Consider the following 23379-nt stretch of genomic DNA (forward strand, 5'->3'; position numbering starts at 1 on the left):
AAATAAAACGACAGGCTTGTTAGATGCATACATAGTGCACATAAACGAAACTAGATAATTGAGTGCAAGTTTTTGTGCTTTCGCAGACACGTTAAAGCTTTCACACTGCTTAGGGAGTCTGTAAATATAATTGCCCTTTGTATTTTCATTTGCTTGATGTGCTTTACAGCCGACAGTCGTGCATAGGCCTCAGCCGTAATGAGACTTTCTACCGGATTCAGAAAATCAGACTCCAAGAAGGAGGGACCTACGGCTGTCTAAGAGACTCCGGCATGTGATCTTGATGCGTCAGTGTAATTCTCTGGGCATGAGTATTTCGTCTGAAGATCAAGGAAGTGCATCTTAATGTGTGCTTCTGGGGCGTCCTTAACGGTCTCAATAAATGATATGTTATGAGATGCCACTGCCACAGCGGTAGCAGCTTTGCTGTAGGCATCAGACGCGATGATGTTCAAGGAGTGGTGCACCCACTTTGCTGGGATTCCACACACGCAACGAGAAAGACTCTCTCGCTGCATTATGAAAAAGTGTGGCACATGTCAAAGTAAGAAGGATGTTCAGGGTTGGAGTGTACTTTCGAAAAGTTTGTTAAACTAGTATACGACCTTTGCAGATGGAGTTTCTACTCATTGGATTCTACATAGAGACTTTGTACAGGGCTTGTTCTGAAGCTCCCCACGACTAGTCAGATGCCTAGATGGTGGACAGGATCGATAATTTTCGGGGCATTCGGTATAGCGCACTGATGAACTAGGGCACTGTAGTCCAAGCGCGTACATACAACGCCTTTGTACACGTTAATGAGACACTTTGCGTCACTGCCTCATATTGCGTCCGCAATCATTTTAGTTGATTCATTGTCTTTAAGAATTAGACCTTGAGATGCTTTATGTGGGGAACAAAGGTTAGTTTGGAAGAACTTAAGCTGAGTAGTAACAGGTGTATGCTGTCCATACATTTGAAGACTGGGTCCAGCCCCCTATTTCTTATGAAAACAAAACAAGTACTTTCTGGGGGTTAACTTTGAATCCATTTTCGTCTGCCCACTTAGCATGTTCAAGCCACGCTTTGTCTCTCGCACACTGTAATGTTACAACATTTGAATTCTATTTTTACGTCGTCGACGTGCACGCGGTAAAAATGACTGGTGGTAGTGAAGCCGGGAGCGTGTCCATATTCACGATGAAAAGCTTGCAGCTTAGCACGGCTCCCAGGGGTATACCAGTTTCTTTCGTAAAGGGACGGGACAACACATTGTCGATTTTTACGCGAAAGGTGGGATCGACCAACTAGCTTTCTACTGCGTTCAGTAAATTCCTGCGGATGCCCATTGCCGACAGGTCTCGCAGGTTTACTTAACGTCACGCTGTGTTGTACGCCTTTTCCGTATTGAGAAATACGGATCAGAAGAATTGAACACGTATGAACGCATCTCGAATGTTCGCTTGGATGAGCACAACGTGGTCGGTTGTAGACCGGCCTTCTGTGAAACCGCCTTGATAGTGATCAAGCATTTTGTTGCATTCAAGGTAATGTAGCAGACTACGATTGATCGCTTTCGCTACCAGCTTGCTAAGACAATTGTAAGCGACATAGGGCGGTAGCTTGAGACCACTGATGAATATTTTCCTTGTTTCAAAACAGGGACCACAATCGCTTCTTTCTATGCAGATTTAAGCTGCCCCGCAGCCGAAGTAGTGTCGAAAAATGCGAGTAGTGTCAGTTGTGTATCAGTGTGTACGTTCGTAATCAAGCCACACATGATTCTGCCAGAGAGAGAGCGAGAGAAAACACATTATTCAAAGTCCTTTCTGGGGTAAAGGGAGGCGGGCGGCCGGGTGGCTAGCCCCACCGTAGCCTCCGTTCCTGAGGCGGCGGCCAGACCTTGAGTCTTGGCGTCGTCGTCGGCCAGCCGGACAACCCAGATTCGATCCTCCGCGCATTCACTGAGCAGCATGGCCTCCTGCTGCTCGGGCGTGGCGATTCTGAATGTAGGATTGGTGCTGTGTTTGATGGTGTGTGGTGCTGCAGGGCATGCTCAGATAATGTGGCCGAGATCTACGCGTGGCGCGTGGCATGTTTTGCAGCTCGGTGTGAAGGCATCGGGGTAGACGAGATGATACAGGGACTGCGTAGGAAAAGTGTGCCTCTGTAAGAGCCGCCACGTCGTCGATGAATGCTTGTTGAGAGACCTGTCGGGAGGGGTGTATTGAGGCGGGCTTTACGGTAGTGCGTAAGGATCTCACCAAAAATAATCTTCGTAACAATACGCTCGCGTGCGTGGCAGCGCCTGGAGGCCATGACCTCATGATCAGGGGCTTGCGGATGGTGTGGCCGTCCGGAAAATTGCTGGCCCGAAGAGGAGTGACGTGCCCTGTGGACACTTGCTCGGTCGACGTCGTGCGCGGCTTCATTTCCGGTAAGACCTGCGTGGCTCGGGGCCCAGATCAGGTGGATGCTGCGGTGACGGGAGGGGTGTGTGCCGGTGAGAATGCGGTGCGCATGGGACGAGGTGAGCCCTCTGGTATAGTTACGAAGGGCCGTCTTGGAATCAGTGATGATGCACGATGCAGTAGTCGACGCATAGGCGAGAGCTATAGAAACCTCTTGGCGTTCTTCAGGATGGATGCTGCGTATGGAGCTGGTTATACTGTGACATCCAGTTTCGAGCCCCTGATGATGGCAAGTGTCTCATGGCCAAATGGGTTGGGTAGTCCGCGGCGTCGACATAAGCCACCTGCGAGGCGTCGGCGCCTCGTACCTAGTGCCGAGTTGCTGAGCCCTTGCGGTGCGACGTGCTGTATTGTAGTCACGGTGCAGGTTCTTCGGGAGAGGGGGAATCAGGAAAGTGTCGCGAATGTCCGGTGGTATGGGGAGCTTGACTCCAGCCTGCTGCCTACGTAAGGGATGCTCAGCTTACTGAGGACTTGGCGTCCTGTCCTGTGTGATTCTGTCAGATCCCGGTGCAGAGCGCTTCCATACGATCAAGGCAGCTCTTAAATCGGCAATACTGAAAGGACGGCTATATGGTTCGCTCTGCCGGAATTTACGTGCGAATGGCTTACATTCTTCTATTTTTTGTATTTCAGGAAGGATTGGGAATAGTGGATTGACCTTGACAAACGCTCAGAGAGTCGGCCTGATCTTCCAAGGTATTCCCTTGTCCCTTCACCAGAGGCAATGGATAAATTTATTTCCCCTTTAGCTTTCTTAGGCCATACCAAATGTTTGCCTCCTGTGTGCATGAGCTTATACATGAGAGAAACCTCTCTTTGCCTGACGTCGTGTCCGCCTGTTACCCGATTTTGTACTCTTAAATTTATTGAGAGTTTCCACATTTGGCGGTCTACGCAGTTTTCCCCCTTACTTTAGCGTGCCTCTTTCGTGCATATCTCTGCAGTTTTCCTCCCATTAGGGAACACTTCTTTTAAATGAAGTACCATACGCACTCTCTCACCAGAGCAAGATTGGTCACCCTGGTGCAGTACTTGGCCACAACCTCCTATATGAATACAACAATGAAACCCGGGCCCTCAGTCCCCAGCAGCCGCGAAGCAACTGACCACGGCGGCGGTCAGATCTGTGACGCAGCAGAGGGTGCTAAGAATCCCTAGCTCCGGACAGGCCGCCATTGGAATCTGAACCTGGCAACTTTTAACGTTAGAACGTTATCTAGTGAGGCGAGTCTAGCAGTGTTATTGAAGGAATTACAGGGTGGTAAATGGGGTATAATAGGGCTCAGTGAGGTTAGGAGGACAAAAGAAGCATATACAGTGCTAAAAAGCGGGCACGTCCTGTGCTACCGGGGCTTAGCGGAGAGAGCAGAACTAGGAGTCGGATTCCTGATCAATAAGAATATAGCTGGTAATATACAGGTACTCTATAGCATTAACGAGAGGGTGGCAGGTCTTGTTGTGAAACTTAATAAGAGGTACAAATTGAAGGTCGTACAGGTCTACGTCCCTACATCCACTCATGATGACCAGGAAGTCGAAAGCTTCTATGAAGACGTGGAATCGGCGATTGGTAAAGACAAAACTACACTTCTGACGGGCGACTTCAATGCCAGGGTAGGCAAGAAGCAGGCTGGAGACAAGTCAGTGGGGGAATATGGCATAGGCTCTAGGAATAGCAGGGGAGAGTTATTAGTAGAGTATGCAGAACAGAATAATATGCGGATAATGAATACCTTCTTCCGCAAGCGGGATAGCCGAAAGTGGACGTGGAGAAGCCCGAATGGCGAGACTAGAAATGAAATAGACTTCATACTCAGCGCTAACCCTGGCATCATACAAGATGTGGACGTGCTCGGCAAGGTGCGCTGCAGTGACCATAGGAGGGTAAGAACTCGAGTTAGCCTAGACTTGAGGAGGGAACGGAAGAAACTAGTACATAAGAAGACAATCAATGAGTTAGCTATAAGAGGGAAACTAGAGGAGTTCCGGATCAAGCTACACAACAGGTATTCGGCTTTAACTCAGGAAGAGGACCTTAGTGTTGAAGCAATGAACGACAATCTTATGGGCATCATTAACGAGTGTGAAATAGAAGTCGGTGGTAACGCCGTTAAACAGGAAACCAGTAAGCTATCGCAGGAGACGAAAGATCTGATCAAGAAACCCCAATGTATGAAAGCCTCTAACCCTACAGCTAGAATAGAACTGGCAGAACTTTCCAAGTTAATCAACAAGCGTAAGACAGCGGACATAAGGAACTATAATATGGATAGAATTGAACAGGCTCTCAGGAATGGAGGAAGCCTAAAAGCAGTGAAGAAGAAACTAGGAATAGGCAAGAATCAGATGTGTGCGTTAAGAGACAAAGCCGGCAATATCGTTACTAATATGGATGAGATAGTTCAAGTGGCTGAAGAGTTTTATAGAGATTTATACAGTACCAGTAACACCCACGATGATAAGGTGAGAGAGAATAGTCTAGAGAAACTTGAAATCCCACAAGTAACACCGGAAGAGGCAAATAGCGCCTTGGGAGCTATGCAAAGGGGGAAGGCAGCTGGGGAGGATCAGGTAACAGCAGATTTGTTGAAGGATGGTGGGAACACTGTCCTAGAAAGATTGGCCGCCCTATATGCACAATGCCTCATGACCTCGAACGTACCGGAATCTTGGAAGAACGCTAACATAATCCTAATCCATAAGAAAGGGGCCGCCAAAGATTTGAAAAATTATAGACCGATCAGCTTATTGTCCGCTGCCTACAATGTATTTACTAAGGTAATCGCAAACAGAATCAGGAACACCTTAGACTTCTGTCAACCAAAGGACCAGGCAGGATTCCGTAAAGGCTACTCAACAATAGACCATATTCACACTATCAATCAGGTGATAGAGAAATGTGCGGAATGTAACCAACCCTTATATATAGCTTTCATTGATTCTGAAAAAGCGTTTGATTCGGTCGAAGCCTCAGCAGACATGGATGCACTACGGAATCAGGATGTAGACGAGCCATATGTAAAAGTACTGAAAGATATATATAGCGGCTCCGCAGCCACCGTAGTCCTCCATAAAGGAAGCAGCAAAATCCCAATAAAGAAAGGCGTCAGACAGGGAGATACGATCTCTCCAATGCTATTCACAGCGTGTTTACAGGAGGTATTCAGAGACCTGGATTGGGAAGAATTGGGGATAAGAGTTAATGGAGAATACCTTAGTAACTTGAGATTCGCTGTTGATATTGCCTTGCTTAGTAACTCAGGGAACCAATTGCAATGCATGCTCACTGACCTGGAGAGGCAAAGCAGAAGGGTGGGTCTAAAAATTAATCTGCAGAAAACTAAAGTAATGTTTAACAGTCTCGGAAGAGAACAGCAGTTTACGATAGGTAGCGAGGCACTGGAAGTGGTAAGGGAATACATCTACTTAGGGCAGGTAGTGACCACGGATCCGGATCACGAAACTGAAATAATCAGAAGAATAAGAATGGGCTGGGGTGCGTTTGGCAGGCATTCTCAAATCATGAACAGCAGGTTGCCACTATCTCTCAAGAGAAAAGTATATAACAGCTGTGTCTTACCAGTACTCACGTATGGGGCAGAAACCTGGAGGCTTACGAAAAGGGTTCTGCTTAAATTGAGGACGACGCAACGAGCTATGGAAAGAAGAATGGTGGGTGTAACGTTAAAGGATAAGAAAAGATCAGATTGGGTGAGGGAACAAATACGAGTTGATGACATCTTAGTTAAAATCAAGAAAAAGAAATATCAAGGGCAGGACATATAATGAGTAGGGAAGATAACCGATGGTCATTAGGGTTACAGACTGGATTCCAAGGGAAGGGAAGCGTAGCAGGGGGTGGCAGAAAGTTAGATGGGCGGATGAGATTAAGAAGTTTGCAGGGAGAACATGGCCAAAATTAGTACATGACCGGGGTAGTTGGAGAAGTATGGGAGAGGCCTTTGCTACAGTGGGTGTAACCAGGCTGATGATGATGATGACCATTCGTTTGTGGGATAAGCTTTTCAGCTGCATCAATATTGAAAGCGATAAAATATGCTACAGCGTCATCTATCCTAGAATCGTTTATATAATCCCGTGGTAAATAAGTTGATTCTTTAAGATGCTCAAAGTGAGCCAATGCTAATTTCCATCGAGGAATATGGGGAGGGTTGTCATATTGCGTTATTAAGTTTAAAGTTACAGGGAAGTGGTCACTTTCAAAGGGATTGTTGACGACGTTCCATTCCAGGTCAGGCAGAAGAGAACAGAGTCAAATGCTAGATCTATCGATGAATAAATGTTGTTTTGAACGTTGTAATAGGTCGGCTTCTTATTGAACAGGCATGTGTCAGAGGTCAGAAGAAATTTTTCAATGAGTCGACCTCTCGTGTCTCAACGGGGCTCTCCCCTCAGGGGTCACTCCACACAGTTAAAATCACCTAGGAATATGTAGGGTTGCGTCAGTTGATCTATGAGGTTATAGAAATATGTTTTTTTCCGAGTTCATAGTTAGGTGGTGCATTGAATTGAATTCTGGGGCTTTACCTGCCAAAACCACGATTTCATTATGAGGCACGCCGTAGTGGGTGACTCCGGATTAATTTTTATCACAGGGGATCTTTAACATGCCACCATTGCACAGGACACGGCCATTTTTGCATTTCACCATAGAAATGCGGCTACCACGGCCGGGATTTGATCCCGCGCCCTTAGCAGCGCAGTGATGTATATATACAACAGACAGCATCCAACTTATTAGAGAGAACTACCCGGTGACACTGCTTCAAGGTGCGTCCGAAGTGCTAAATGTTGACAAGCCACATATTTGTCTGCAACGATCGCTGCAACACCGGATAAGGCGCAAGCCTCGTCACGGTCTTTTCGGAAGATTATGTATTGCCGAAGTATTTGAGAGTAGAATTCAGATGTGGTCTCTTGAATACGCAGCAACGTTGGATTACGTTTATGTAGTAGTTCTTTAACATCATTGAGATTGGGGACAAGACTTCTCCCATTACAATATTTGTGTATTCACAGTGATGGTGTTTATTGCTGTGTGTTTATGAGCGAAAAACTATGTTAGCCCACCAGGCACTTTCCAGGCGCTATGATGCGGGGTTTGCCTCTATTCGCGCCCTCCAGGATGCTGCACCGATCCTCCGGCGTCTGGGACGCCAATGCAGAGGGCCTAGAGCTCGCATGCACGGAGGCCTGCTGGCTCTACTTGCTAGGTGTCGGACCAGCGCTGGCTGCTTGCGCTGGGCAGGTGGGAGGGAGGGGGGGAGGTTGGACGGTGCTATACTGGCGGTGCGCTTTGCGCCATCCGGGCGGTCGCCGAGAACCGTTGGACCACTGCCCCCTGCCATGACACTTCGGCGTACAAAGATCCTTGTACAAATGAGAGCCGCTTGCGCACCTCTTTGAAGGAAGTATTCCTTTTCATTTTGAAGGTTATGACCTCCTACTTCCATGATGGACAACCTAGAGTATGCCGCGTGCTTACCGTTGCAGTTTGCGCAGTGAGGTGTGTCATGACATTTGTCGTCAGGGTGCTCGTGCGAATAGCATTTTACACAAGTAAGGCGGCCTCGGCAGCTCTGAGAGGCGTGGCCGAATCGTTGGCATTTCAAGCAGTGGCATGGGTTAGGTATGTAGGGTCTATCATGGATTTTCATGTAGCCTATTTCCATGCATTCGGGTCTTGTTCTGGTGCAGTCAAGATGAAGTGTTTAGTTGAGATTTCCTTGTCGTCTCGTGGAATCTTAATGCGCAGGACGTTCGTAACGGGTTGTTCCTTCCAGGACTCAGAGCTCAGTTTCGGTCAAATCTGTAAGGTTTTGTTCGGATATCACTCCCCTTGTGCTGTTCAGAGAACGATGCGGGCTTACCATGATTGGAGTGTTTCTAAGTACAACAACTCCGGACAACTGATAGTACTGATGTTTGCCACAGATTTCGAGCAAGACATCACCGCTGTCTATTTTCGTGATATTGTAACCAGGACCTAGTTGTGACATACTTCGAAACTATAAATGATGGGAGTGTTCTTCGAGTCTTTTCAGGATTTTCACAGTGAAGGACGTAGTGATTTGGCTAGATATATTTTGGTTGTATAAAAAAATTGAGTCATCGGTGGGCCCTCTTTTCGAAAGGGGGCGATGAGGCAGTCGGGGGAGAGAGCTTAAAGCCATACAGAATTAATTTAATATCGTCAGCTATGCCAGCCGCCCACCACCGAGACCAACTAGGGGACGCCATGAAACTCGAAGGAATCGCAGACGCCAGCTGTACACAGCTACTATAACCTAATATAATACGCCCAAGGTGTGATAAACTACATCAGACTAACCATTGCTGCCCAGAATGATTGGAAGTGAAAGGAAGCAAAGATTGAAAGTGAGAGAGGAAGACGAAGATTGGAGAGAGAGACAGGAATCGGCAACCACCGGTTTCCCCCGGTTGGGCCAGTCCGGGGGTAGCGAGGCCAAAGTGGTGTGTTGCCTCTGCAGATGACCATAATGGTCCAAACACTCGGCCTCGGCTCAACCCCCAGGTCTCTTTTTTCCCGGACATGGCTAAGCCACGCATGGTTAAGCCCGGGAGGGTCCAACCCCCATGTGCTCGGGTACGTGGTGTTGCGACATACCAAACGCCTGTTGACGCAGAAGGCACTGCGGGCGTGTCATGTTAAATTGTGCGTGAAGTACTCCACACCATTTCATTCCGGCAACTGACATCAAGTGGGCGCTATACTGGCTTTTTTTTAACGTTAGACCCTGTCACGTACATTGGGACACATATGCTGACCCAATATTGAATGAATGAATGTTTGGTTTTTATTGGCGCAAGGGCCAGGTGTGGCCAAAGAGCGCCAAGCCAGTTTTGATGAATTCGCAATGTAGTTATGAGTTCAATTAGGTTGATGAGACGCGGCTGTAAAGTGGCCTTAAATATAGTCGCTCTAGAGTGCGTAAAATCTATCTGTTATAAGATTATGTAGATGATAATGACATGTTCTATGAGCAATAAAGTCTATCGTGAGAGAATGATGCATTATAAAAGATATGTGAGATAGTAAAATTACCTGAAGCACTACTGCCTCGCCAGAGCCCTTGAAACACAAGGGCCTGGAGGCATATGCTATACAGTATGACTATCACAGCGGCATCCTCTCAAGAGAGGAAGCGCTACGAATGTATAGGACTAATAACGTGTAGGACAACATCTCTGAGGAAACCTAGGACACTGTTTGTATTAAAAAGCGGTTCTGGACCGAGAAACATTACAGGATGAAGAGGAATGTGTTGGCGGTATGCTAAGGAAAAATGTCTCCTTCTCTCAGATTCGGCTTTCCGACACTCCAGGAGGACGTGGAGCACGGTCAGCCTGTCCCCGCATCTGCCACAGGTTGGAGGGTCATTTCCGGTGAGTAAAAAGTTATGGGTGCCAAATGTGTGTCCTATTCTAAGACGACAGAATAGGACGTCTGTCCGGCGTGATTTTATTGCAGAAGGCCAGAACCCTAATTGTGGTTTTATTACGTGCAGCTTATTATTTGTTTCCCTGTCCCACAAGCGTTGCCAGTAGTTTCGCAGTTTCCTGCGCAAGAAGGGCCTTAGATCTGTGACAGGGACTGCAGCAGTAGGATGAACAGAATACGATGCAATTGATGTGGCCATCTGGTCCGCCAGAACGTTACCTTCGATGCCCCTATGACCCGGCACCCAGCATATGATGACATGCTGGCTACATATATACGCTTTACATAGGACGGAATATAGTTCATTGATTACTGGATTTTTGTGCTTACAAAATGACATCAATGCCTTCACAGCGCTTAGGGAGTCCGTATATATAACAGATTTTTTGAGTTTTGTTTTCCTTATATGCTTTACAGCCGACAGTAGTGCGTAGGCCTCAGCGGTAAAGATGCTTGTTTCCGGATGCAGTACATCGGATACCGAGAAGGATGGGCCGACGGCTGCATAGGACACTCCCTCGCGTGACTTCGATGCGTCTGTGTAAAACTCCGGGCAGGAGTGTTTGTATTGGAGTTCCCGGAAATGCATATGGATTTCAATCTCTGCAGCGTGTTTTGTAACTTGCATGAAAGATATGTCGCATTCTATCATCTGCCACTCCCAAGGAGGCAGCAGCTTAGCTGGAGGCATTAGGCGATGTTTGAGGATTGGGACATCCATTTCAACACTAAGCTCCCTCACACGAAGTGAGAAGGGCTGTCTTACAGAGGAACGATTACGAAAGAGTGTATCATATGTCATATCGTTAAGGGTAATAAAACACGGATGTTCAGGGTTAGAGTGGACTTTCAGGAAATATGTTTGGCTGATATATGTTCTCTGGAGATGGAGTGACCACTCATTTGATTCGACATACAAACTTTCAATGGGACTTGTCCTAAAAGCGCCAGTGGCCAGTCGAATTCCTAAATGGTGAACCGGATCTAGCATCTTTAGCGCGCTCGGGGCTGCAGAATGATAAATCACGGCACCGCAGTCCAATCGTGATCGAATGAGGCTTTTGTGAAGATTCATCAAACATTTTCTGTCGCTGCCCCATGTTGTATGGGATAAAATTTTCAGTAAGTTCATTGTTTTTAAGCATTTCACCTTGAGGTACTTTATGTGTGGAATAAATGTTAGTTTAGAGTCAAGTATGATACCTAAGAACTTGTGCTCTTTGTTCACAGGGATTTGCTGGCCATAGATTTCAATATTGGGATCTGCAACGAGGCCTCTCTTTCTTGTGAAAAGCACACAAGAACTTTTGTTCGGGTTCACTTTAAATCCGTTTTCGTCTGCCCATTTAGATACTTTGTTCAAGCCCTGTTGTACTTGCCTCTCACACACTGCAAGGTTGCAGGATTTGAAGCCTATTTGTATATCATCTACGTAAACAGAATAAAAAATGGCTGGCGGTAATGAAGCACGAAGGCTGTTCATTTTCACGATAAAGAGTGTGCAACTAAGCACACCTCCTTGAGGTACACCATTTTCTTGTATGAAAGGTCGCGACAGTACATTGCCGATTTTCACGTGGAAGGTACGTTTGGACAGATAGCTTTCTATTATATTTAGCATATTTCCACGGATGCCCATCCCCGACAAGTCTCGCAAGATCCCGTATCGCCACGTCGTGTCGTACGCCTTCTCCATGTCGAGGAATATCGATAAGAAGAACTGTTTATGTACAAATGCATCGCGGATATTTGCTTCAATGCGTACAAGATGATCAGTTGTGGACCGCCCTTCTCTAAAGCCACACTGATAGGGATCAAGCATATCATTCAGTTCAAGGAAATGTATTAGTCTACGATTAATCATCTTTTCGAATAGCTTACAAAGACAACTTGTTAGAGCTATCGGGCGATAACTTGCCGCCAAGGAAGGGTCTTTACCCAGCTTCAAGACGGGAATTACAATAGCTTCCTTCCATGAGGATGGGAGGTATCCGGCAGCCCAGATAGAGTTGAAAAGTGCCAGAAGTGTCATTTGTGTGTCTTCATGCAAGTTTTTAATCATGTCATAGATGATTCTGTCAGCTCCCGGTGCAGAGCTTCTACATGTGTTCAATGCAGCTTTAAGCTCGGCAATATTAAAAGGACGGTTATAAGGTTCATCCGGACGGCATTTACGATCAAGTGTCTTAAGTTCAGCTAATTGTTTATATTTGAGGAATGATTTTGTGTAATGTGTGGAGCTTGATACTTGTTCGAAGTGTTCACCCAGAGCGTTCGCCTGGTCCTCTAAGGTAGTCCCTTCGTCGTCCACTAAGGGCAGAGGGTGGATTTGTTGCCCCTTTATCTTTCGTACGCCATTCCATACTTTGGACTCTTGAGTGTAGGAAGTGATGCCCGAGAGAAATCTCTCCCAGCTAGCCCTCCTTGCCTGTCTCCGTGTGCGCCTTCCTTCTGACTTTGCGAGCTTAAATTCTATGAGGTTTTCTGCTGTCGGGGAGCGGCGCAGCAAACCCCACGCTTTGTTTTGTTTCTTTCGTGCTAGTCTACACTGTTCATTCCACCAGGGTACCCGTCTTTTATAAGAGAAACCTTGTGTTTGGGGAATGAACTTTTCAGCTGCGTCGATTATAAAACAAGTAAAATATGCTACTGCATTGTCTAAGTTAAAATCAGTGATAAAATCTCGTGATAAGTAAGTTGCTTCCTTAAAATCATTCCACTCGGCGGAGGCTAGTTTCCATCGGGGTGTATGTAGGGGGCATTCATATTGAGGCGTTGACTTTAACATTACAGGGAAGTGGTCACTTCCATAGGGATTTTTCATTACGTGCCATTGCAAGTCCGGGTAAATTGAAGCCGAGCCAATAGACAGGTCTATAGATGAATATGAATTATTATGAATATTATAATAAGTTGGCTCCTTCTTGTTGAAGAGGCATGCACCGGAGTTCACAAGAAAATTTTCAATGAAACGACCTCTCGCGTCACATCGCGAGTCCCCCCACATGGTGTGGTGTGCATTAAAATCGCCTGCGAGTATGTATGGGTGCGGAAGCTGGTCAATGAGTTTATAAAAATCACTTTTTTCCAGATGAAAGTTAGGCGGTATGTATATGCAACATACAGTGATCAATTTATTAAAAAGAATTGCCCGAATTGACACTGCCTCAAGGGGCGTCTGAAGGGCGACCTGGTGACAAGCTACGGACTTGTCTACAACTATTGCTACACCGCCAGACGAGGTATTCGCCTCGTTGCGGTCTTTACGGTAGATGGCGTACTGACAAAGAAAGTTTGTTTGTGTGCATTTAAGATGTGTCTCCTGAACACACAGCACCTTTGGGTTATGTTCGTGTAAGAGTTCTTTAATGTCATCGAGGTTGTGGATAAGACCTCTAATGTTCCAGTGTATTATTTGTGTAGCCATATTGTTCGTGTTTTTATGCTGTGTGTCAAGAGGAGTCAGGTTAGAGAAATGACTTACGGAGCCTTTTCAGGCCCCGTGATTATGGTACGGGTTTTGTCCTTCTTGGAGCGGTCGCGAGACTCGCGCTGCTCCCGAGGCGCTAGATGCGCCTTCTGGCTCGGGGTTGTGTCCATCGACTCCTGGGAGCCGCTGGACTTCCGCTCACTAGAGCGGGGTGTTTTCAGGGTAGGCCTTGCCTCGAAAAGCAGGGCCTTGGAGGCCACCAACCCAGAGGTCGATGGGCCCTCCTTCGGGGACGGCGCAGCAGCGCTGGCTGCTGACGCCAGGGGGGCTGGTGGCACGGCCGCAACCACGCTCGTTGTGGTCTGGGCCGGAGCCGGAGTCTGCTGCGACGCTGCCCCCTTGCGCGCCGCACCAGCATACCCTGAGGTATGGAAAAAGGAAACACGTTTCCGCGCTTCTTGAAAAGAGATGTTTTCTTTGATTTTCATTGTTATTATGTCTTTTTCTTTTTTCCATGTGGGACAGGTTCGAGAGTATGCTGCGTGTCCACCGTCACAGTTGGGACAGTGGGGTGTGCCATTACAGTTGTTGGATTCGTGTTCGTGTTCGCCACACTTTGCACAGGTTAGTCGGCCACGGCAGCTTTGCGAACCATGGCCATATCTCTGACACTTGAAGCATCTTCGGGGGTTTGGGATGTGAGGCCTGACTCGAAGTTTGGTATATCCTGTTTCTAAGGTTTCTGGCAAAACGCTGGACGCAAAGGTGAGGATGAGATGTTTAGTTGGGATATCTTGGTTGTCTCGCTTGATCTTTATTCTTTGCACCTGAATCACATTGTGTTCTTTCCAGCCCTCCAGGAGCTCTTCCTCGCTTAGGCTCAATAGATCTTCATCAGATATGACTCCTTTAGATGTGTTCAGTGATCGGTGGGGGGTAACAGTGATTTTCACATTACGGAACGCTGAGAGACTGGAGAGTTTTCCATGCTGTACAGTGTCGCGGACCTCGAGAAGAAGGTCGCCACTGCTCAGTTTCGTCACTTTGTAGCCAGCACCTAGTGTTTCGGTAAGGCATTTAGCTACGATGAAAGGTGAGATAGTTCTGACTGCCTTTTCAGGATCTTGACTGTGTATTACATGGTAGCGGGGGAAAGTTTCTTTGCGCTGGCTGAATAGTTGGAAAGTTTCTTCGGTGCGCCCTCTTTTTGAAAGAGGACGATCGGAAAGGGGGGGGGAATGACGTGTTAGCCATGCAGAATTCATTTATTTCGGCAGCTACGCCAGCCGCCCACCACCGAGCCCAACAAGGGGACGCCACGAGTCCGGGAGGAAACGCAGACGCCAGCTGTACGTAGCCACTATAACCTAATATAACATACCCAAGGTTGGATACATACACCAGGTTAACCCTTGCCGCCTAGAAATTCGGAAGTGAGAAGAAGTGATAAGAAAACAGGAAAGAAGAGATAGCGAGAGGGAAAGCAAAAGATTGAATAGAGGGACAGGAAAAGGCGACTGCCGATTTCCTCCAGGTGGGTCAGTCTGGAGGTGCCGTCTATGTGAAGCCGAGGCCGAAGAGGTGTGTTGCCTCCGCCGGGGGGCCTTAAAGGTCCAAACACCCAGCATCGGCTCAACCCCCAGGATCCCCTTTTCCCCAGACACGGCGAAGCCGCGCACGGCTACACGCGGGAGGGTCCAACCCTCGTGTGCTCGGGTCCGTGCTGTCGCAACACACCAAACGCCTGCTCACGCAGACGCCCCTGCGGGGGCTGACCCAATATTCTTCGTGCCCATCGTGTGCCGTGGTACATACGTTGTCCCACGTTTTGTGTGATAGAGCTTGCTGAAATATGAGAGAAGATGGTGTAACGAACTTATTTTAATTCAATAAAACATTTTCATTGTATATTACAGGTTTATTGCGTGTGATTTCGTGTACATTACAGGGTTGCTAAAGGCAAGATATATGGCATTTTGCACGTGAGTCCGCCTTCTAGGCAGAGGGGTGCACTAGAAGGTGGTTCCTCTGACGTTTGTAATCTGCCGGTCCATAATAACCTGCGGGCTTACAGTCAAGTTACAACTGGCAGCTGACTTTACGCGTCCAAATTTACGGTGTAAGCACTTGAAACACAGGCGAGCTCGCTTGCCGGGCACGTTTGTAATAGAGCTTGCCTGTTCCGGCCGTCTCAAATGCCGCAAATTGTACCTTCGTTACTTGAACGCTCTACTACTAAAACCTCAGACGGAGCAAAGCAGTGCAGGGACAGAAAATCAGTGTTAGGGTCAGTGAAGCGGCGTCTAGTTCGCAAGCTATTCCGGGACACAAGCGCGTGGAAGCAACCACGCTTTCTCCTCCCATCACGCTACGTCGCTTCGTTGCTCAGTTGGCTTAGTGATCGAGAAACACGCTCGAACTGGAGAAACTTGAGCCATCGCGCTTAGTGAAGTGAGGTCGGCCATCCCTTCGCTGCCTACCTGCGTAGGCCTGCTTAGAAATGCTTATGATTGATTAAAGTTCGCGTAAACTCTCGGGGGTCAGTGTGACTTAACGAAGTCCCTTGGCGGACTGTGCCAGTCGCGTATACGAGCGCGGCGCCGCGCGTGACCCAGGCATTAATCAGCGGCGACCGGGGGGCAATTCCACCGCCGCCGACCGAGTGCGTCGGGGTCGTTGGCCGCAATGGTAATCGCGGCCGGTCTGCTTACCCCATTTTGGAGGCCGGCCCGACGGGAGTCGTTGCGTGCGTATTTGTGCGTGCGCCAGTGAGCGCAGCTTTCACCCTCTCTCGGCGTTGTTGTGTGGCTCTGCCGGTTTCTGCTCCGCTCAGCTGCAGACTCTTTCTTTGCTTCTCTGTCTCGCTGCCTGGCCGCCCGTCACCATCGAGCGCTACGGCGGTCCAGGGCGAAAAAAAAAAAAAAGAAGAAGAAGAAGCGTAGCGGCGGCGAGGCTTCGCAAATAAGAAAAGCAGAAGCGCGAGGGACCGTGAAAGCAAAGGAGAGGGTCAGGAAAGAAAGCAGCACTCCCGACAGAAAGAAAGCAGGTCGAAAAGGAAGGCTCTCCAGCACCACTTTAGCAGCCGTGTGTGACACTGACCTAGATTCGAAACTGCGGATCTGGTGGAGGGCGGGCAGAATACGGCCAGCCCAAGTCAGCGAGTGGCCTCTCCCGGTGTCGTCGTCGGGTGCTGCGGCGGTTCTCGGCTGCGCCTGATATTGTGACTGCAGGGCAAAAAGAAATATGGCGGTCTTGCTGCTCTGTTTGAGCTGTTCAAGTAGTGCCTAAGGTGTTACACACATAATCTGGTTTATCCGTCTTTTGCCTTTATATTAATAAATGTTTCTCTCTCTCTCTCTTTGTATGCAACCTCTCCCATACCCAATTTATTTGTTTTTGCTTTACATTGTTTATTTGCTGTATTCGTGTGTGTACGCCGCTCTTTTTTCGTCTCTTTTTAAGTAGCATTACTGCCAACATCGAATGATGTGTCTTCATTTTACAAGGTTAAAAGTCCACTAGATGTGGCTAGTTGAGGTGGTGACTACGCGTTTAAAATTGGGTGAACTCTTAAGGTTCGCCTTTAAGAGTGGAACGCGATAGCGTTCAAAGACCCCTATGCTTTTCATGCTTCCCGGCAACTGCAGCTTATGTAACCGTAACGTTTACCGGGAAACTCCGGCTGCGAACGCTATGCACGAAGGCGAGCTTTCTGGTAGAAACGCGGGCTCTTGCATGGGTCGATCACGTGTTAGTGTTTCGCGCTTTTAATATTCCAGTCTGAGGAGAGCTAACATAAAGGACATGTGCTGTCGGTGTTTTTTTCCATTAAATTTGTTCCGAAGAATAACGTTGTGAAGAATGAAAGACAAGGTATGAGCAACTTTGGTGGTAGAGAAGTGGTTGGGTATGCGTGGTTGGGAGTTTCGTTGGACATGCTTTTTGCAGAGGTGGCGTCTGACGTTGGATGGCAACGCGGACTTCTTAAGAGGAAGCTTTTCCGAGATAACGCCTGGACTGATTTCAATTAAATTCTAGTGACTATTGGAAGCGGAATTTCGATTTAGGGCCTGAATTTTGTTAAAAGAATTTTCAAGATTTCCAAAGTTAGAAAAATTGAGAAGGGCGAAGTTTACAAATAGATAGCTCTATATCAAGAAGGAATATCGCGGTTCTGTAAACGGCATCCTTTATATCATTCAGAGTGGACAAATGCGATGCGTCAATTTACATCTTACCTGAATTCGTTACGTTGTGTACAAGGGTTCTGCAAAATCTGTATTTACATATTACTAATATTTTTGACATTCATGTGTAACATATCAGTTTTGTCCGCTTTAAATGTACTATTAGATGCGAATCACATAATTGTGACATCATTTTTCATTGATGAGTTACAGAGTTTACACTTTATAGTTTCGTTTTCTGAAAATTTGTGATATTTGCCTATTTTTAATAAAAGATTGACGACATAAATAGAAAATTCGAAATGAACAGTCAGTAGATTTTGAGTTTGTCTTTTAAGTGCTACAAACCTTTTAAGTGCTACAAACTAGAACACCCGAGCAAGAGCTTCCTTTTAACGCTATCGCTTTACAAGGCGTAATTATTACCGTTGCCTCGGCGCAGTTACAGTGCTCGCGGCAAAGAAGTAGCGAGCCGTTGGACGAAAAAGAACCTATGTTGCGACTGGTGTGATCGGTCTGCCGTATTGGTTGCAGTGTTGCTGTTGCTTAAATTGTGCCCTTTAAATGCGTTTTCACCACATGCATTTGTAGTTACAAGGACTCGCGGACTTGTACAATTCTGGATCTGAACTCATTCGCGGCGAGAACAGCAGGCTCTCACAGCGGACACACGTTCAAGAACAACTTTTTGCCAGCTATCTGCTGGACGCGTTCCGTCTCGTTCCTCGCCTCCCGAAGTAGAAGCGCGAGTGCCGGGGAGTCGGAAGGTGCCGCACCTTTCCTCGGTAAGTCTTGGTGCACAAGGCCAAAACGGGGCCTGCACTGGAGACCTCACTCGGCCAAGTGGCGTTTCGTGCACGCGGCTTCAAGCAATGCTGACAACCGAACCGGACGTCATCACGTGACACGGTCTGGCACCTATATATACCATAGCCGACAAGTCGTCGTCGTCGTCGACTGGTAAAAATCTAAGCGTTGCTGTCTGTTTGCACATTCCCGCTAAGGTATACGGGTATGATACCCAGTGGTGGGCAACATAATTCCTTGTATTTTTTTCCGCCATACCTGGTGAGGAGGTAACCGAACTACGACGATGTCGGAACACACCCAGAAAACTCATTTCGCAGAGGTGTTCTAGTGTGATGTGCTTCAGTCACGTTGATGCAGCATGAGAGCGTTAGTAGCAAGAAGCGAAATTGAAACACGAAAAAGGACTGCCATGTGGCCAGATAGGACTTTTTATCTGCCACTAGAGCACCATTTTATTTTTCATTTGCAAGAAGGCCCCTATCAGTTCTCTTTCCGCACCGTAGAAAACGTTCTTCCTTTCTTTTTCATTCATTCATTCATTCATTCATTCATTCATTCATTCATTCATTCATTCATGCATTCATGCATTCATTCAGTAGATCTGTGGTTTTGCTTGGATGTAGCAAGACAGAGGGCGAGAGAAAGCTTTTTAATAAAACGCAGATTTATGCTGACGTGTGTATAGTCACCTAGATGCTGCTCAGCGAGGGGAAGGGAATGAGGTATTGAAATGCTCTGCGAGAAACAGAGGAACAACGACAACAACAACAAAATCTCAGTGCCCTTCCATTCTGTGAAGAAGGATGACCAGCGAAGTTATGTGGGCCCCTTAATGGCGAACTGCACCTCCGCTGCGGGTCGGCCCGGCATTGCACTATCTTCGGCATCGGCCCACGTATGGGGAGTGATTAACGCCTGCTTCACCTCAGCTGCGGGTCAGGCCGGCATTGCACTATCTTCGGGATCGGCCCACGTATGGGGAGTTTTTGTTTATGACCCTAAAACTTCCTTGGATGATATAGGTATACAGCTTCGCTGTAAAACATTGTGTTTACATGTAAAATGAAGTTCGATTAATTAAATTCAAGATGACTTTTGGTCACTCTAATGTCTATACAGCATTTTCTAAGCTTGCCACGCAAGTCCATTTACCGAAGGAAAGCAGCCAACAACTGTAGTTTGATGCCTACTGAGGCCTAGAAGGATAAGTCATTAGACCTAATGTGCTTATCAGCTCCAGTATTAAATAGCGTAGAGTGTCAGAATAGATAACTCGTTACTGATTCATTTTGTTAGACCAACTTCATCGTCGTTCTCGCGGCGGCTCGTCTCTTGAGTATCTCCCGATAATATCGTAATAATATAAATTCAAAGTAATCGTAACCAATCAGACAGCCTTTAGGCACTCATCGTGTGAAATTTAAAACAACGAGGTTCGAATGAAACACGAGCTTCCCGCCGGAGCCGAGCGCCAGCCCGCTGCCATTCTCTCTTCAAATAAAATCTAAGTAATTGCAACCAGTCAGATACCTTTCCTGCATTGCATTCTTGAAATTTAAAACAACGAAGTTCGAATTCAACGCCATATTCCTGGAGGGGCTGAGTGCCAGCCCGCTGCCGTTCTTTTCTCTCCACATTAAAGTTCGAGGGCCTGAATTGGAATGTGCAACTCCTCGACCTTTTCTGAACGTGTGCAGTCGAAACAATGTAGAGGTAAAAATGCACACTTGTGTGAATAGGCAAAGAATGTTGCAAGAAAATGTCTATATTATACGAAGTATCTCATGAAAGCATGAACTGTAGCGTCGCCGCCATGTTGCGAGCCATTACCATAGCTGGTTGCGTCCCGCAGAGCTATAGCTGAATGGAGCACCCATTGACACATTAGAGCAAAGCGAGAACGATGTAAAAGCGGAAGCCAACATTTCGACAAGTCGACTTGTCGTCTTCAAGACAAGTCCACTTGTCGAAACGCTGGCTCCCGCTTTTACCTTGTGCTCGTTTTGCTCATCGCCTTGAATCTCCACATCCCGCCTTATCCGTGTTTTCGTACCTGAGAGTGTAGCACTATGACCGCTTAATTTTGCAGCGTAGCGGACGAGACGTTGAACGACGCCGCGAATCACTCGGACACGCGGTCGCGATGTGCACGACCGTGGTAGGCGCGTGTTCTGCGGTGTTTAAAGGAAACTGAAGGCACGAAAACAACAATGGGGTGTGGGTATCGCGCGGGTCATTTATCCAAGAGCACTCTCAGCGGCTGCAGGGGCAGAGCTGTTGTGTACCATCGGAGGGAGCAGCGGCAAGATGCCACGTATTCCGTGCAACGCTGCAACCGGAAGCACGCAGCGCCGTCTGGCTTGTTTGGTTGCTTCGCCTGCACCCGAAGGGCATCGCTGACCGGGCGCATGCTGCGCACGAGGCAGTGCACAGCTGACCGAGAGAGCGCCCCCCACGCACGAAGGGAAGTGCGCAGCAGACCCACCAGGGAGCGCGCCCAAGCATGGGCGGGAGAGAAAGCGAGTTTGCTGGGTCGGGACCACTCCTATCGGTCTCCTTCCAAGGCCGAGCTGCCTTTGCGTCTCAAGCTGAGGCAGGGGAACGCAGGCGATGAAAAACTGACATACAGGTTGCATAATCTGTCGTTGCGGGCTAGACAGAACGCTGTAATAGTTGGATGTGCAGTGAAAAAAGAAGAGAGCTTTGCGGTATTCGTCCATCGTTTGTTGTGCCATCCAAGCCACTTCCTCATCTTAATGGGAAAAGCAACACTTGTTCAACGCTCATGTGAAGATCGACCATGAACGGCAGCGGGGAGCGCTGACCACTGACTTACCGTGCGATTTCGCACTTGGCTGTTCTCGGTACGGGGATATTTTACGCACGACTCCGAGAGAGTGATGGCGTGTATGTGTTTCGGAAATGGCGGTGTCCACTTTGAAAGCCTTCCGCAATCGGTGACGGCTTCGATGCGGCCACGTTACAATACGCTCGTGTAGCATAGCTGCGGTTGCGCAATACAGCACTCGTTCTTGCAAAGACGCCTTCGCTGTCGGTTAACGAAGTGTCGTTGTCATCGTTTTCGTACTGTCGTTATCATTGTAGCTTGAGTTTGGCACTCGCTTAACGACAAGACCATGTGCCCCGTAACATCCATGTCCAATGAGGCGAATCTCTGCAGAACCCATCTGTTCGTATAGGATTTTGTAATGGCGATAACAAGCGTGAAACGTTTAACATTTGGCTGATCGTAATCGAGCGCTCAGAACACATTCGCCTGGTTCATTCAAAGCGCCGCGTTCCACCTCAGAGCGCTCGGAGGCGCTCCCAAATTCAACATGCGAACGTGACCAAAATAGGCGACAGAATGTCGATCGCGTGGCTACCCCGATTGCTCTGAGAGAAGCTAGCACATTCGGCTTGGGCAGGCTCTCTCCGTCTCCAATCTTGAGAGGGCTCCGCATCGCTGCAAACGGAGTTGGAACACAGTCGTTATCAATCAAATATGCAGTTAGTTTCTGTATCATTTACAAATCGTATATTTGCAAATATATATTGAGGGTGTTAATTCTTTTTTTGCACAACTTAATTTGCTGTGTATACTCATACGTTTTCCAATTTTTCGATAGCATAGGAGCTGACACTACTATCTACTCATATTATTTTATTGAGGCAACTATTGCAGATCAAACAGTCTACTTATTTTCAAAAGGAAAGCTAAGAACTTTGCGTTCAATATGCTTTTTATGTAAAGTCCCGTAGCGTCCCGAACACCTTACTCAATAATGACGTTGTCCTTGGTGGTTATGTTACAGCGGACAGGATCCGCTTTTCGTGCAAAACTAAAAAAGCGCTCAAGTGGGCCAAAATGACTGCTCATCAATGCACTGCTGCTTTCCCACTCAAGAACATGTATTATTATGCTACGTGCAAAAGTTAAGAAAATGGAACAGGTATGCGTAGTGCATAGAAAGGCAACAAAATTAACTACAGTTATCAGCAAGGTGTACTTCCATCTGCGTGATCCAGATTTACTTTAGCGACGTTACAGTAATGTTAGAAGCCTTTCTGAAATGTCTACAATACAGTGCCTTTCGCTAAATATCTTAATTAGGACGCACGAAAAGATCAGCATTCACAGTTGAGTAAAACAGTTGCAGCAATTGACTATCCAGCAATCGCTGCAATGACTGCTAAAATTTGGCATGCAATACAAGAAACAAATAAAAAGAATTAGCAAGAAGATTAAAGCAAAGGAAGAGAATAATTGGAAAGGTTAGCTAAACGAGCTGACGCTGCATTGTGGGACGCCTTGTGAGCCGACGCGCTTGACCCGCTGATCAGATTTCCGACGATCGCCGACTGTGTTCGCCGCTTTCGTTGCGCTATAAGTGTAGCCTGTTTTGTGGGCACAAGTTCGCCCAATAAAAGTTACTTTTCTCGTTCACAGTATTGCTACTGTGTTCTTCTACGTCACCACCACGTGACATCTGGTGGAGGTGCTTTACGTTCATGTACCGGACGCCCCCGACAAGCCGTAATTCAAGCCCGGACCGCAAAGAGAACACCAACGTACTCCCGGACCATCGAGCAAGCCGCCGTCTTCAACAGCTGCCTCCGGAGCACGGACTTCTACCTGAGAAGACCAAGAAGATTGTGGCCAAGGCAACCCCAATGGCAGCCCCAGCGTCCCCCATCGTGCTGCAGCAGCCCAGGGAACCACCGACGTTCCGCGGTTCCACATTTGAGGACCCGGAAAGCTGGCTGGAAACGTATGAGAGGGTCGCTACGTTTAACAACTGGGCAAGCGACGACAAGCTACGACATGTCTATTTCGCATTGGAGGACGCCGCCAGGACGTGGTTCGAGAATCGAGAAGCCACCTTGACGACGTGGGACCTCTTCCGAAGCGGCTTCCTGCAAACATTTACAAGCGTCGTGCGAAAAGAGCGAGCCCAAGCTCTACTGGAGACCAGAACGCAGCTGCCAAATGAGACGATCGCGATCTTCACT

The 23379-nt window shown here is 47.6% G+C and overlaps 1 protein-coding gene across 1 annotated transcript in view; it reads left to right on the forward strand.

Moving 5' to 3' along the window:
* Positions 1-23379, forward strand: part of LOC129388135 (uncharacterized) — a 434948-nt gene that overhangs the window by 59156 nt on the left and 352413 nt on the right. Inside the window, exons 4-6 of the mRNA XM_072284749.1 lie at positions 9802-9884; positions 13591-13795; positions 13895-13993. Of these exons, the coding sequence (XP_072140850.1) occupies positions 9802-9884; positions 13591-13795; positions 13895-13993 (387 nt within the window). The remainder of the gene's footprint in view (positions 1-9801; positions 9885-13590; positions 13796-13894; positions 13994-23379) is intronic.

This window comes from Dermacentor andersoni, chromosome 10 (assembly GCF_023375885.2).
Source record: "Dermacentor andersoni chromosome 10, qqDerAnde1_hic_scaffold, whole genome shotgun sequence".
Classification (NCBI taxonomy): Eukaryota; Metazoa; Arthropoda; class Arachnida; order Ixodida; family Ixodidae; genus Dermacentor; species Dermacentor andersoni.